This window comes from Furipterus horrens, unplaced genomic scaffold, assembly GCF_987537825.1.
Source record: "Furipterus horrens unplaced genomic scaffold, mFurHor1.1.pri manual_scaffold_2, whole genome shotgun sequence".
Classification (NCBI taxonomy): Eukaryota; Metazoa; Chordata; class Mammalia; order Chiroptera; family Furipteridae; genus Furipterus; species Furipterus horrens.
In genome coordinates, this window is record NW_028327172.1 from 191,039,632 (window position 1) to 191,055,681 (window position 16,050).

The window sequence follows — 16,050 nt, forward strand, 5'->3', positions numbered from 1 at the left end:
TGGTGAATAGTGGTGATGAAAGTGAACATTCATGCACTCTTCCTGATATTAAGGGAAAGGTATTTATTATTTTACAAATCATTAAGTATTATGTTAGCTGTAGATTTTCCTGTTCAACAAGTTCCTTTTTATTCCTCATTTGAGTGTTGAGTTTTGTATAACAAGTCAGTCGGCAGCCGTCCGTCTCGAGAGACGATGGTGTAGCTTCTTAAGAGTCTATCTGCACCGCCGAGAATGGCTGTGCAGTCCGACTCGGGAGTGACACTCCGAGTCGGGAGTATAACAAGTAGTCACATACTAAAAGACAGCCATGCCACCATGGAAGTTTGGTTTTATGCCTTCTAAGGACAAGTCTGTTTGTCTGTTTGTTTTTGTTTGTTTGTTTGTTTGTTTTTCCTCAGTTCTACAATACAGCCTTTAATTCTTGGCCTTAGCCTAAAGATGGGCCCCTTCTGAGATTACAAGGAAACATTCAAGTGTTTCCTTGTGAAGTCCAAACTCTGACTTTGCAATATGGACAGCCATTGAACTCTCTACTCAACTCTTTGGCTTCTTAGCTACTTCTTCCCTCTGTGTAATTGTGATTTATAAAAATAAATATATATTTGGACTTCATTCTCTTTTCTAGCACAGAACTCCTAAAAATGTTTAGAATTTCCTAAGTTAAAAAGGCATAAGGGTATCTTTTGTTATGTCAGTGAGATGACTTTTGGACCCCACTTAAGGATGGGGGCCCAGGGCCAGGAGGATGCAATGCTGTGATTACACGGTTGGAACTTTCGGTCCCACTCTGATCTCTGAGCACTGGAGAGGGACTGGAAGTTGAATTAATTGCCCATGGGCAACGATTCAATCAATCACATGTATGTTAGGAAGCTTCCACCAAACCCCAAAGGGAGAAGATTCTGAGAGCTTCTGGGCTGGTGGAAGCATGGAAACTCAGGGAGAGTGGTGCACCTACCTAGGACATGGAAGCTATACCTCCCTGCCCCATACCTTGTCCTATGTATCTCTTTCATCTGGCTTTCCTGAGTTATATCCTTCAGTAGTAAACCTGTGACCTAGTAAGTAAAATGTTTCTCTGAGTTCTGTGAGCTGCTCTAGGAAATTAATCAAACCCAAGAAGGGAGTTGTGATCCATAGCAGTTGGTTAGAAGCATAGGTAACAAATGTGTGGTTAGGGAGGACAGTCTTATAGGACTAAGCCATTAACCTGTGAGATCTGATGCTGTCTTCAGATAGTGTCAGGGCCGAGTTGAATTGTAGGATGCCAAGGAGGTGTCAGAGAACTGCTTGGTGGTATGGGGAAAAGCCCCACACATTGAAATTGATCACAGGATATTACTCTAGATCAGGAATCAGCCAAGGGTTTGAGTGGAATTAATGAACAGATCTGGGGACTCTATTTTGGCCCTCTCCTTTCTTAGAATTTTCCATTCAATTCCAGGCACACTGCAGCCCCGAATTTCACCATATTTTTTTCAGGAAAAGTATGTGAATGCTTACTTTTATCATTTCTATTCAACATTGTGATGAAGGTCTTAAATTAGGCAAGAAAAAAAGCCATACAGATTAGAAGAAAATAAAGTTCATTATTTGTAAATAACACAGTTGGCATGTAGAAATTCAAAGAAATCTATAAACTGTTGAACCTCAAAGTGAAGTTAACAAAATTGTTGAATTCAAGGTCATTAGAAAAAATCAGAAATATAATACATATGCAAGAAACACTTAGAATATAAAACTAAAATAATACAATGTATAATACCATCAGAAAAAAATCAAGTACATGGAATAAATTTTACAAAAGATGTACAAGGCTTCCATATTTAAAACTACAGTGCAGATTTTGCCAAGAAATTATTAAAAAGCCACATACACATAGAAATCTACCATGTTTGTGAATTGGATGACATTTCAAAGATGTATATAGTTCCATTGTACTTCCTGTATGAGCTACATTCAGTACAAACTGGCAAATGCTCTCAGTGGATAAGCTGTATAAATGTGGGGCTTTGTTTCCCATTGTCTAGCGATTGAATCGCTTCCTGTTTCTTTCTATTTTTAGTTGCTTTCCAATACTTTGAACAGTTGTTCATTTTTTTACTGTATTGTTCATGACAAATGCATTATTAGCAGTATGCTTAGTCTGCTCTAAACTGCTCAACTGTTACCAGACTGAAACTCCCCATATTGACTTTCTGACAATCCTTCAAACATACAACTTTCCTCTGACCTCAGAGTCTCCACATATGCTATCCTTCACCTGAAGCAGTCCCTCTTGCCCTTGGACTAACTAGTTTTCAATTACCCTTCATGTCTGTTTAAATATCAGCTGCTCAACAGTCTTTTCTTACCATTATTTAATTTATTTAGGTGGCTTCTTCTTCTACACATTCCCATAGCATACTGTTTCATTTAGCATTTATGTTTCATCCTGCTTATAGTTATTTAATACTTTCTTCCTTCTTAGAGGGTAAGCACCATGAAAGCAGAAATTCTACTGTATACTGTGCCTAGCTGGTTAGAAAGAATTTGATAAATATTTGTAGCTTTTTATAAAACCAAGGATGAAATATTTTAATGATCTTATTAGAAATATTGTGAAGGTCATTTATTAAAATCACTGATAAAGGAATTCATCAGAGTACAGATGTGTGTACAGTTAAGCTTTATCCAATAACTACAGCAAAACTTCTTCTGTCCACTTTGTATTATTGCCTGCTATGTGTTAAGCTATGTGGTTCCCTGTGTCCTGCTCAAGAGGACTATAACAACAGCCTTTTGGAGGACTTTCTGTGACAATAGCACAAAGCAGATGCTTGAAAAAAAATAAGTCCAGGAAAGTCTTCTAGCAGTTTTTTTTTTAAATCATCACCAAGAAACCAACTGGAAACATTAATTATTTATCATTAATATCATTAGCTCTAAGACTTTTAAAAAAATTTACTGTCTAAGAATAAATATGATCATAATCTTTTCCACTATCCAGAGCTCTCTACCTCCTTGCAGCTGGGATACAAACAGAAACGTGTTATACCCGTGGAGAGTTGCATTAACTCATCAATAGGTGACATTGCAATAGCCACCATAAGATACATTTTTTCTTTAGAAAATCGAACACATTTAGGGAGTCACACTTTGGATATCTTGGAATGGTACTCAGTAATTGCAATTAGAAACCAGGATCTAGCACAGGGTTTGGCACATGGAGTCGTTACATGAACATTAATTCAATAAATAAGCAAAATGTTCACAGTAAAAATACAAAACAAAGGCAATTATACTAAACAAAGTTTATTGATTAATCCATGAACATGACCATTTTTAAAAAAGTATAAACCAAATCATTGCTTCGATTAATAAAACAAGGCTTTCCCTGGGTGGAAGCTCTGCCTAACCTGCACAGTTCTTACAGCGCTGAAGACCGTTCTCGTTGCAGGCTGTACACTTCAGGGCTTTGAAAGAGTCTGTGAAGCAGTTTCGAAACACTGACATCTTGCTCCCATGGCACACGGAGCACGGATGAAAGCCAAAGCCTCCACAGGAGCGACACTCATGTGGATGCTGCACTCTCTGCATAGGGTGGCAGGGGGACAGGAGAGAACAGGAAATGAAGGGCGCACACTTAGAGAAAAACTCGTCATATGAGAAATACATATTTATAAACCAAATAATTCAGGGGATAGCAATTTGCATTAAAGGGAAACACCTTAATTTTCTCTCTAGTAGCTCTTAACAGTTTTATGTCTTTGTTTATAGAATAGTATAAATAATAGTGAGTTTAGAATATCAGAATAGGAGCCAATAGCAAATGGAGATCCAATGTTATATTGCACAATTTCATGCATTCTGTTTTCAAGCACTTTCAAATGTATCAATATATATAGAAACTTCTCTCACTCCTCCCTTCACGCATACAGACACCTTTGTAAAGCAGACAATTCAAGCAACTTTTATTTCATTTTATATTTGAAGAAACAGGCATTAAGATCTTAAGAAATTTATCAAAGTCTGTAAAACTTCAAACAGTGGCTATCAACCTTTCTACATCAAGTAAAGTTAAAGAACCCTGATAATAGAATGAAGATAAATAAGCAGTGTGTGGAGGATAATATTTAGAAAATTACCCATTCACATTTTTATTTGCTTTTCTGAGCATGTGACCTTTTCTGGAATTCACTAGTGGCACCTATCAGCTGGGGACAGAGTAGGAGCCATTATAAAATGAAAACAAAAAAAAAGAGTGAGTGAATACCAAGTTTCTGACTTGCAAGTTAGGAATTTGCAACAATGTTTGAAAGTATACTTTCGAAACAAGAATAATAGCAAAATAAAGGTGGGAAATGTGGATCCATTCACACTCACACAGAGAAATATACTGGACATACACATACATATAGCTTTTCTCTAGAGATTCACAATTGCACCTATAAAAGTCTCAAAAATATATGACTGAAAAGGAACCTCATTAACTGTGTTTAACCCACTATTTCCCAAGCACAAACAACTAAATGAACCCTTTTCCCATGAAACATCGATACTTGCCTCAGAGTTACTACCTTGTATAATGTACTTTAGGAAACAAACATTAAGAACATGGTTGCTTTAAAATGTTAGTATTCCCAGACCACTTTTCAGATATGCATTTTCTGTAGATAGCAAGATTCATACACAATTACAGTTCGTAAGAGCTCATTTTTAGTGGCACAGAGTTACTTTGATGTAAAGTAATGGCTGCCAATCAGAATAATGCAAGCAAGGAACTCCATCAAGTTTGTGGAGAGTCAAAGCTCTTCCAAAAAGTTTGAGTGTGTGTAGCAATTCAGTTACTTTGTAGGTGGGTTTTTGTCATTTATTTGTACAAGAATTGACCCCAAAAATGGTATAGTGAACTAAAATTTTGCATGATATTAAAAATGTCTAGGTAAATAGATCCTTGACGTTGATTAGAGCTATGCCAGAACATTGTGAGGTCTGCCAGAAAAAGCCCAACCATTGTTAATATGAGAATAGTTTTTGTGACATCAATGTAACCTGGCAGCCAAGGAGAGTGGACTGGAGTGTGCAGGCCTGAACAATGAAGACTTCGCTGTACTAATCAGTGGGGTTGGGTAGATGTTGTTGAGTGAGCATGTGTACTGTGTGGCTGTTGCATTCAAAATGACTGAGCCAGTAGAGCAATGAATCTGCATCAAATTTTGTGTTAAGCTTGAACATTCCTCCCTGGAAACTATTCAGGTGTTTTAGAAAGCCATGGCTACGGGGAACTGGTGATAGGCAGTTTCTTCACATTCCAGTCTTCTCTTTCTTAATAGTTTATCCACAAGTCAAATCAAATAAATTTCCAAAAATAAAATTAAAATATATATTAAAAGTTAAATTTTCATTTTAAAGAGAATCACAAATGGACCAAGGCCATCCTAAAATAATGTCATCAGAATCCATGCCATGCTATTATGAGATCTGTCTTTCACTCTCAGCATTGTTGAGAGGATTCAATGAGTTCATTCATGAAAAAAATGGATAGAATATCCCTGCACATAGTAACTGGTCAATAAAGTTAGTCATTGTTAGCTATTATTTCATTAATAAATCCTTATTCAAAGGAATTTTTACAAACTGCTGCCTCAAGCTAAATTACTTGTGGTTACATGATACAACTATTTTCTGTAACATTCTTAAAATTATTTTATTCAAACACCTTCTATACTTAGTTTTTTGATTTAAGGTCTTAAGGGAGAGTAAATGTGTTTCAAGTCATGTGTGAATTTTGTTGTCTTGGAGGGCAGCATTGGAAAAATTATGAGGCCACTTTCATTCCAAAGAAAAATTCGCTGTTTCAGCCATTAACTTGGAAAGGATGGCTTACACAGCATGCAGGATTTATACCCAATCCTCACACCAACCTCATTTTACAAATGAGGAAACAATGCCTCTGAATCAGTCTTAAGAAAATGTTTAGGGTACTGAGAATTAGAAAACTGGAAATTAAAGAACTCTCTTCAAGAGCAAAATCCATTGTCTTTTTAACAGTAGTTTCAACCTTTATTTACATCTATTTTTCCCAGGTAATATACTACATAGGATCCCCAAATGTAAAACAGTTAAGAAGATAAATGCTCTGACTGAAAAAAAAAAAGTGGGGCGGAGGTGGGAGTGGGTCTTGAGGCCACTAAGCTCTCCCAGTACTCAATTAGCCTCCAGGAGTCCCATTACAGTTCTGTCATCTAGTACAATCAACTCTATTTGATCATCCAATAAAAATAAAATTTCAGTCACTCCTAGACTTCTCCTTCAAAGAGTACGTTTGTTACATGGGAACTCTGGTTCCATCTTAAAGAGTTCCTTATAAAGAAAAAAGCTGGCTTATGTTAGATGCTCCTGTATCATAAGTCCACCACCTCCATAGACAGTTTTGCCCTCAGGGCGAAATGTAAAAGGAGCTAATGAATTCCCCAAAAGTTAGACAATATTCTATCTTTGAGGAAGAAGCAGTAACTAAAGTTAACAATAGTTATTAGCAACAAAACAGACTTCCACTTTCAAAGAAGAGGTCTACAACAGGACATTGACCTTCAAGCCACTAAGGAATCTGGCAAGCTCTCAGTATCCTAATGTGCAACAAAGTGAGAATTTGTGCAGACTTAGTTGAGAACAGCACTCATAGTACCAAATCTACAGAATGTCGCTATAGTACTTTCAATAGTGGTTTGCATAGATTCATGCCCTTTTGGAGTACGAGTACAAAAAAAAAATGTGATGGAGCATCTTTTTTTCATCTCTTTTTGTCCACATATTATTGGTGAAGGACTTTAAAAAAATAGATACTCGGCCACTGAGACTTATTCATTCATCCCACAAATATTTTGGGGGTGCCCACTTGCCAGAAACTGTGTAAGGCATTAGAGATACTCAGTGGACCAGACACTTCTTTGTTCTCTTAAAGATAGCCCTTACCCTCAACCGTAGGTCTTTGATTAAGTCCACTCCATAATACAGTCAACTGCTAGAAGCAAAAGGAACTCTCAAATCTCTGACAAAGGTCCAAGGGGAAAGGATACAAGGGTGGAGTTCATAAATGATAGTCAAATGGATTTCTTTTGTAGCAAAAACTCAAATTTCAGAAATATAAAATTTTTGCTGTTATCTAATATAGAAATAAAATGCTACAATCAATAATCTTTATGCACCTCCTATTCTTAAGCTCAAATCATCTAATCTTATTCCAGAAGAGCTTGACAGTCCCTTAAGGATCCTACCAAAGAGAAAGCAATTTATCTGAGTCTCTGACCACAAACCTCATCATCTAAATTGTCTATGAAGCAGACTTAATCCCTGTAACAAATTGTCAAATGTGCACACCTGACAGAATCAATTCTGGATGATTCAGGTTGGTGTATATATTTTGCTTTAAACTATATTCAATAATTTAATCCAGCAAATGCTTACTAAATGCCTAATAAACAGCTTTATGTCTGACCAAGCTGCTAATCATAATCCTACCTGATAGTTTCCAGCATCCTCAATTTTCAGACTTGGGAAAGAACCCACTGAACAAAAGACAGACAGAGTCTATTTGTAGCTGATGATACTAAGCGGATAACCCCGAATGCGTGAGTCTGATTCTTGAACCCAATGGGATAGACTGCCATAAACCTACTTAAAAATATGTTCAGATTTCAGAGAGTGGCAGCCTGAGCACATGGCCTGATTTCCCCAGTGAGGGGGTGGTGCTCTGAGGCTGTAGTCTGAGAACACACTGTGGCCATCTCCCCACTGAGAGGGGCCATCATCCAGAACGGTGCCTCTCCTGGGAGGCTCAGGACAGACTTTGACAGCTGGGATGCCTTGTACAGGCAGCCTGGGCCATTTCCAGCATCCTCAGTGTGTTTCTGGGTATCTTACCTCTGTTCTACATGAACATAAAAATACGCAGTCACCAGCCCTCAGGGAAGAATTATGCGTTACAAGAAAAAAAGTGCAGACAATGAATACTGTGTTGGCAATCTCACTAGAAATGACAACAAAACATTTGCTTGTGTCTTTAAAAAAATAGCAAGGCAAATGCTATCTTAGATCTCTACCAACTGAGAACTCTAATCCAGTATCTGCTGTAACAAGGTATTTGCTAACACAGCCTGGGCTCCCTTGCTTTTTCTGCATGGACACCAGCATTATTAGCTACACACCTTGGTTATTGCTTCTGGAGGACCCTTTTCCACTTTTCTGCTTCTAATCTTTAGCCTGTTTATTAGTATAAATCAATACATAAATAATAACAATAAATAAATTTTACCAAAAACAGTGTTGTATTTATTTATCATTTTTACAAAGCTTTTTCCTACATAAAACAATAATTTTTCTCTTCTCTTTCATCAATTAACTGCTTTTCTTTCTCAGAAAAAACACCTTGGGTGAAAAAGGATTCAACTCAAATTGAATCCATTATTTTCCAGTCCCCGTTCTAAGTGCTAGAGGTGAAGAATAAAACAAAATAGATAAGAATCTGTGTCCACATAGGGGCTCATATTCTCTTGGAAGGATCCTCTGTGAATTGTCCCAGAAGTAGAGCCTCCATTGGTACAGCTGTCTTTATTGAACCCAAGTCTCCTACCAGCTATCACTATTTTCTACTTGCTTCTATTGCAATATTCATTTGGGAGAGACATATGCTAAGATTTTTGGACCAGAAAACCTGAAATTATAAACTGACACCAGTTCTGGTGGCCCAACTGCAACTGTTAGCCTCATTCCTCACCATCACCTGGGATAAGTGCTGAGCACTGGGGCCTGAATTATGAGGACCAGGGCAGTCATAGACTACTATATAGCACCCAAGTCATAGCAAATTAGAACTTCGTAGGATCTGTCTGGTTTCTCTCTAAAGTTGTCACCAAGTTGCATACCTTCCATGATGCCCCATGAGTATTGGAGCCCAGTGGTAAAACCCAGTCTGTTCCCTGGACCCAATACTCTGTCTACCTTCCAGTAAACTTCGCACCTGGGCTTCAGGTTCTGCCATGTATGATCAGATTTCCCATAAACCTACATGACACTTAATTCAAGAATGATGACAACATAGATTGATATTTAGGATCATGGGCTTTGGAGTCAAGCTGATTAGAATCAGGACACAAACATTATCAAGTAAGATCTTGTGCAAGTGAATTAATTCTCTGTGACTCCATTACTTTCTCTGTAAATGGGGAAAATAGAACCCACCTTACAGAGTTTTTATGAGGCTTCAGAGTCTTAATACATGAAATATCAAGAATATCATTAGCTACATAGCAAAGACTCCAGGGTTTCCTGCCTCATGAACATTTAATTCCTCCAACAGAAGAATAGAATGGGTTGGGATTTGAATCTTGCATTCCTAATCCACTTTGTTTGGCTCTTCCAAATGATTATCCAGACCCAGTATCTTTATTTGTGTTAGTTTGCCTTAAACTCCAACCCCTTTCACAGGCAGAGTTCAGGGGTTTCTCAGACAGCTTCAAATTCTCACCAGTTTTGTTATATGGACCAAGCAGCTTGAGTTATAGCACCTTACAACTCCTATAACATTAGAAGTCAGTACCATACCATGCGTTTCAAAATTAACAATAGTCTTAAATGTCCGTGCCTTATTTAGGTCATCAGTAGAGTGGAGACAGACTTAATGAAGAGAATAAAAATCTTATTTCCAAAATTCTTTGAGTGGAAAGAGAAAGAGATGTTATGTTAATATAGCTTGGTGGTGTTAATAAAGTTGCAGAATTAAAGATTATAGACCCAAAGGAATGAAAGTCCAAAAATAGTTAAGTCAATAATCAATCTTTAAAGAGAGTAATAAGGGAGATTCACCCTGTAAGAACCTAAAAGCAGTTATTAAATCACAAAAATAAAAACAGTATGATAGTGGCACAAGAAGCAAATAGACTAGTGGAACTTACTAGAGAGCTCAGACAAAGACTCAAGTATATATGGGAATTTACTGCAATACAAAATTGACACAAAAAAGCAATAATTTAGCTGGCTCACCATATGTAAGAAAATGAAATTGGATTTTATATGAATTAAATGCCTAGATGTGAAAAAAGATGAAGTTAATATCAGAAAATGTGAGACAATATCTTCTGACCTTAAGATGGAAGGGCATTCATGAATAAAAATTCAATAGCACAAAACATACAGTACAAATGATGGTTTTCATTGGAGGATTTCTGTTGAATGAACACCACCATGAAAGAAGCTGAAAAAAGAGAATAGAAACATTGCAATGACTAAGATCAACAAAAAATTAACATCTAGAATATAGAAGGGTCTTCTGAAAATCAACCCAAAAAAGGGCAAACCCAAGACATTTGGGCAATGTATAAGAACACACAATTTACAGAAGAAGAAATGGTAAAAATCTGACAAGTATATAATGAATGAAATGTCCAAACTCAGCAGTAATCAGAAAAATGTAAGTTAAAAAAATAAAACAATATACCTCTGTACCTACTACCCTGGCAAAAATTAGACAACTGTAAATTAGAGAACAATGTAAAATAATTGTCAGGGATGTGGGAACATACGAAACCTCTTTCTCTATAGGAGGGGAATGTTGAATGGTGCAACCATTCTGGAAAGCCATCTGGCACCTCCTGCAAAAACTAAGTGTTTGCATAAACTCTGATCCAGCAATTTCTACTCCTAGGAAAATCCATAAGGAACATGTTCAAGGTTGTTTCTTATAGTACTTTTTGTTTGATGGAATAAGTTAGAGGACATCTGGGTGTCCATAGTGGAAAAGAATGTAGATTTTTTAAAATAGGCTTCATGGAGTTACACAGTTCAAAACAGAAGGCACCGGCCTCATGTGGCTATTTCAATTTAAATTTAAATCAAGGAAAATTAAATTAAATTAAAAAGTTAGGTCCTCAGTCACACTAGCCATACTTTAAGTGTTCAGTGGGCACATGCACCCAGTGACTACTATTTTGGCTAGTACAGACATAAAAATTTCATCATCAAAGAAAGTTCTGTTGAAAACTGCTGTCATGAAGGACTGTGCGGCAGTTAGAAGAAACAGATTAAATGTTCACACAGTAGTATAGATGGTAACTAGAAACACGGTGCCTAGAGAAAATAATATGAAACAAAATTAGATATATTCCACCATTTACATAAATTAAAAATGTGCACATAAAAAAACAATACACATTAACCAACCTAACTCACTTAAATAAAAAATACATATTAACCCAAATTAATGGTTTCATGGAGTTGAAGTAGGGTAGAGGTACAAAAAGAAAGGAATTAACTTCATCCATATAGACTTCTCAAGCTGAAAGGAGTCTTAAACTATCAAGTACACACCATTGTGTTTGTCCCTCTGGGGAGGGTCAATATGAATAAAACATGATGCCTAAAACCAAGAAGTATATAGTCATTTGGGACATGAATCAAATATCCAAAGGAAAGTAATACAAAAGTCAAAAGAATCTGATAAGCACCCAACAAAAGATGGTTACAGGGATTCAAATGTGGGAGAGATCAGGAATGATTTGGGGAAGAAGTAATACTGCTGACGGGCCTTGAAGACAGTGGAGGGAAATGAGGGATGGAAGCCACCGCATTCCAGAAAGACAGAACAGCTTTCACAAAGGAGTGGTAGCAATAAGCCACAAAAAGTTCTTCCTTTCAACAGAAGTGGAAGGAATGGTAGACAATCAAAAACAAGGTCAGGAAAGGACCTAGCATAGCAAGCTGGCCGGGGCACATTCACCTGGGAAAGCCCTGGTCCATGTCTGCTGTCCCCAAATAATTACAAATACACACTTGCAATCTCAAAGTATCACAGTTTGCATGATAAAATATTAGATCTTCCTACATACAGAAGAACATAAGTTTAACAGAGAGGTATTGAAGGCTTTCTGGTTGCACATTGTATATTTGAATAAGTATTTCTCTGATGCTGTAATAATCAGTATAGGAACAAAATTTTAAAGTGCACTTCTTTGAAAATAAATTTCCTATAATATTTAGAAATGATGACCTGGTCCATGAGAAAAATAAAATAATTTTAAATGAAAAATTTTTAATGTGTTTCAAGACAAGCATCTGGTTTGAAACACCTCATCAACACCGTCTCCATTGCAGAGAATTAGTCTCTGATAAAGCTGACTGAAATTTTCACCTCATATTGTGTTATGAGGTTGTTAGAAGTTAACACTAAAGTCACTTTAGCTGGAGCAAACTGAAAGGCAGGTCACATCAGATTAAAACTGCTGTATGTATCCTGTTAGCATATTTGTAAGAACATGGGAAAATCTAATTAGGAAAACGCAAGTACAATCAGAATGTGTTTCACATTTTGATTACTAAAAATAAGTTGCTAAAAGCACCATTACCTCAATTTTGGTTAAGAGGTCTTGCAGTTCTCCAGATTCATTCATTGACAAAATTTTCTCAGCACCCTATTAACAAGAGAGGGCAGGGAGAAAAGAAAATCCATTTTGTTAGTATTGGAGAAAACAAATTTCTAGCCAGGACAGTTTAACCTACAAAATATTGAACATGATTCTTCCCATCAGATCCAAGTAAATTTACAGCCAGGAGGCCAAAGCAGAGAAGAAATTTCTCTTTCCTTTCCCACATTCTCCCACCTAGTAAGGCCTATTGAGGGCAAGAGGAGGACTGCCAGGAGGAGGCAAGCACTGGAAAGCCCACAGCTGTCAGAATGAGTCCTGACATGGAAGGCCTTGGCACACCCTTCAGAGTTGTTCAGGGGGCCTGACACCAGCTCTGCCATCTGGGAAAGAAAGCCTTTGAGCAAATCCCTGGCCTGGGCTGTCTTTCCCCTATTCCAGGCAGTCCTAGACACAGTCTTCCTTAGAGTCATGCATGTAAAGATAACAGTAGCTAAAAGAATAAAATTAATGACCACCAACACTAAGTTCATACTGTCACGTAGGCACCCAACATCATCTGATTTGATATAGTTGACTCTATTAATGGCAGAAATAGAGCATCACTGAGATTAAATAACTTCAACTTTACCTAGAAAGGAAGCAGAGTGAGAATTTGAACATAGGCAGGGGACTGACTCCAGAATCAATGTTTTTAACTTCTAAAACTTGACTGTGAGCCCTGGTTGGTGTGACTCAGTGGATTGAGTTTGATTCCCAGTCAGGACACATGCCTGGGTTGCAGGCCAGGTCCCCATCTGGGGACATGTGACAGGCAGCCACACATTGATGTTTCTCTCCCTCTCTTTCTCCCTCCTTTCCCTTCTCTTTAAAAATAAATAAATAAAATCTTTTTTTTTAAAAAAACACTCCTACTTAAAACTTGACTATGAAAATGAGGAGGGCAATGTATGTGCATTTAAACAAACTCATTGTGTTTCTTCTAACTACCAATTTTCTTTTCCTTTTCAGTGTCTTCTTACATTCGCCCACGCTACTTCCCAACATATAGGAATAAAGGGGGGGAGCAAGAAAGCAAGGGGTTATTATTTCCAATCAAAGGCACAGACTATATCTGCCTCGTTCACATCATATCTCCAGTGCAAAATGTTGAATCCACTGTTGATTACTCAACAAGACAGAAGAAAACATCATCACATCATACATACTTTTTGATTCCTGTTTGTGCTTGGCAGGGCAGAAAACACAGTGTCACTTCAAAATAAGAAGGTCCTAGTTCTTAAGGAGGTTACAATATGCTTTCATATAAACACAGAACAAAGTAACACACAGGGTAGAACAGAAAATCAGTGCCAAATGAATGATGCAGTAAAGGGCTGAGCTACAAAATCATTACAGGAGAAATAATAGTTCTGCTTATTGAGGGTTGAGAAGGATTTCTAGAGTTGGTGGCATTTGATCTGGGCCTCGGAGGTCAGGTGAAATCTTTAACATAAGCTAGGCAACTCCTGTTGTGATGTACAGGAGCCTTTAGCTCTGGTGTCACCGTATTTCCGCTTACCTTATATGATTCGTGACATCTTAATCACCATCAGAAATGTGAACTTGATATATTAAAAAGCACTATGAATAAATACATAGGGCTACAGAGAATATATGTAGCTCCAGGAGGCAGGTTATATTCTTTTATTTGTATATAGGTGTGCCAGGAATATAGATGTGACACTCCTAAGTGAGAACAAAGGTAACAAAAGCATCAAAATAAAACATTGAAGTCTAAAACATAGTAATATCTGGTAATATTTTTCTGTTGCTACATCCTATTTCTTTGAAGAGTTAGCTAAGCTAAAATGGGAAAACCCTCTAGGGAATTTGGTACATAAACCAAAGCAGTAAGGACACAATATATAAGTTATTTTTCTTCATTGAAAGAAAATGCTCCGCAGTAACTCCAAGCAAAATGAATGTAGCAGAGAAGCTATCACACACCTGCTCCTCAGCTCATATCTTACTGGCGTGCTTCATGGTTGTTTAGCATGAACTTCATTGGCTGGAAGGACCACCTCATTACCCTTAAATGTATGGAATATGCTCGGCCTCTGTCAAATAATTCCAGCACCATCACTATTGTGGAAGTAGATGCTATGTTTCAGATGAAAGGCAGGCTTTGCTGGGTTGCGGGCCAGTGCCTGGTTGGGGCATCTGTGAGAGGAAACCAATTGATGTTTCTCTCCCTCTCTTTCTCCCTTCCTCCCCCCCCCCCCCAGAAAGAAAGGAAAAAGGATGGAAAGAAAGAAAGAAAAATCTTTAAGAAATGCAGGGTTTTTCCACTTCAAACAATGTACTTAAAAGCATGATAATCATGGCTCTTCAAGAGAGCCAGGGGTGTCTAGCGCACAGGTAGTATACCAAGTGCTTAAAGTGGGGAAACAGCTCTGTAACAGGGAATTGGGAGGCCTCTCTCTCCGTTGTTGCTACTCGGCGTGGCCTCCACCCACAACTGCATCTGTCCAGCCCTTAGTTTTTTTCCTTGGAAGCAGCCCTCTGGTCCTGGTGTACATGCGGAGTGGAAACCATAGCCAGACACATCCTCCTATCCCCACAAGGCCCCATTTCCTCACCCTCCCCCTGACCCTGTGCTTGCTGAACCTAAGTACAAGATCCTCCGGGCAGACGAGGAAATCAGATGGTGCCCTCTCTGCTCCTGAACAGCTGCAGATGGGGTTCTCAGCCCAGTTGGCAGGTTTCAGGGAAAATGTTGATTTCTCCCATCCTGACACTTGGGACTTTAACTCGGGTAGCTCTCAATCTCTCCTGCTCTGCACTGCATTTATATATTGCAAGGGTCTCATTCCTACAGTTTTCCACCTAAAGTATCTCGATTATTACTGGGACTAAAAAGAGACTCTTGTGTCCACAAAAGAGTGTTATTTCCTCACATATTGATATTTTTAGGAAGTAATTGTTTCCTGGATGGCATTTGGCTAAGAATGCCACATGTGAGTTTATTCATTGTTAAATATAACTTCACATTCAATCATTCTACCATCTGGCATAGTTTATCAAGATTTCCCAGATACCTAGAGAAATCATTTTAGAATAGTTTTAAATTGATTCAGAATAATTTTTTCTGAAAGTTAATACAGTCCTGAATATAATGATCATAGCAATGTATTTAGTGCATTACAGACAGTGGCCCTTTTAATCATCAGTGCAAAGAAAGCATTATTATCTCCATTTTTAAAATGAAAAAAATGAAATTGAAAAGGAATAAAGAATATGCCCAGGGCCTTTAGTTAATCAACACAAGGCCTGGCCAGATCTTGAATTCAGGTCTTGCTGACTCCATAGCCTATGCTTTTTCCATTGTGCCATGTATGCTAACTGACATATTGTAATATAATTGTATTAGTGAAAAAAAGTGGTACAGATAACTGGGGACCTTTCAGGCTATATTTAGAATTCACTGCTGAGTAGCTGCCCACAGAGGTGAAGTGAATGAAAGCATTAATCACAATGACTCTAAACAGGATGAATGTGCCAAAGGAGCTACAGAACATCTTAGTTCTTTTCCTTTTATATCTCATTACCATGCTTTTTTCAGTTATTTCTAATACATGGCATATGGCAGAAAGGACCTACTTCATTA

The 16,050-nt window shown here is 37.7% G+C and overlaps 1 protein-coding gene across 1 annotated transcript in view; it reads right to left on the minus strand.

The window, feature by feature from the left end:
* Positions 1-3,356: 3,356 nt before the first annotated feature.
* Positions 3,357-16,050, minus strand: part of GRXCR1 (glutaredoxin and cysteine rich domain containing 1) — a 97,242-nt gene continuing 84,548 nt past the window's right edge. The window contains exons 3-4 of the mRNA XM_090268181.1: positions 12,384-12,449; positions 3,357-3,576 (exon numbers count right to left, since the gene is read on the minus strand). Of these exons, the coding sequence (XP_090124307.1) occupies positions 3,397-3,576; positions 12,384-12,449 (246 nt within the window). The 3' untranslated portion in view covers positions 3,357-3,396. The remainder of the gene's footprint in view (positions 3,577-12,383; positions 12,450-16,050) is intronic.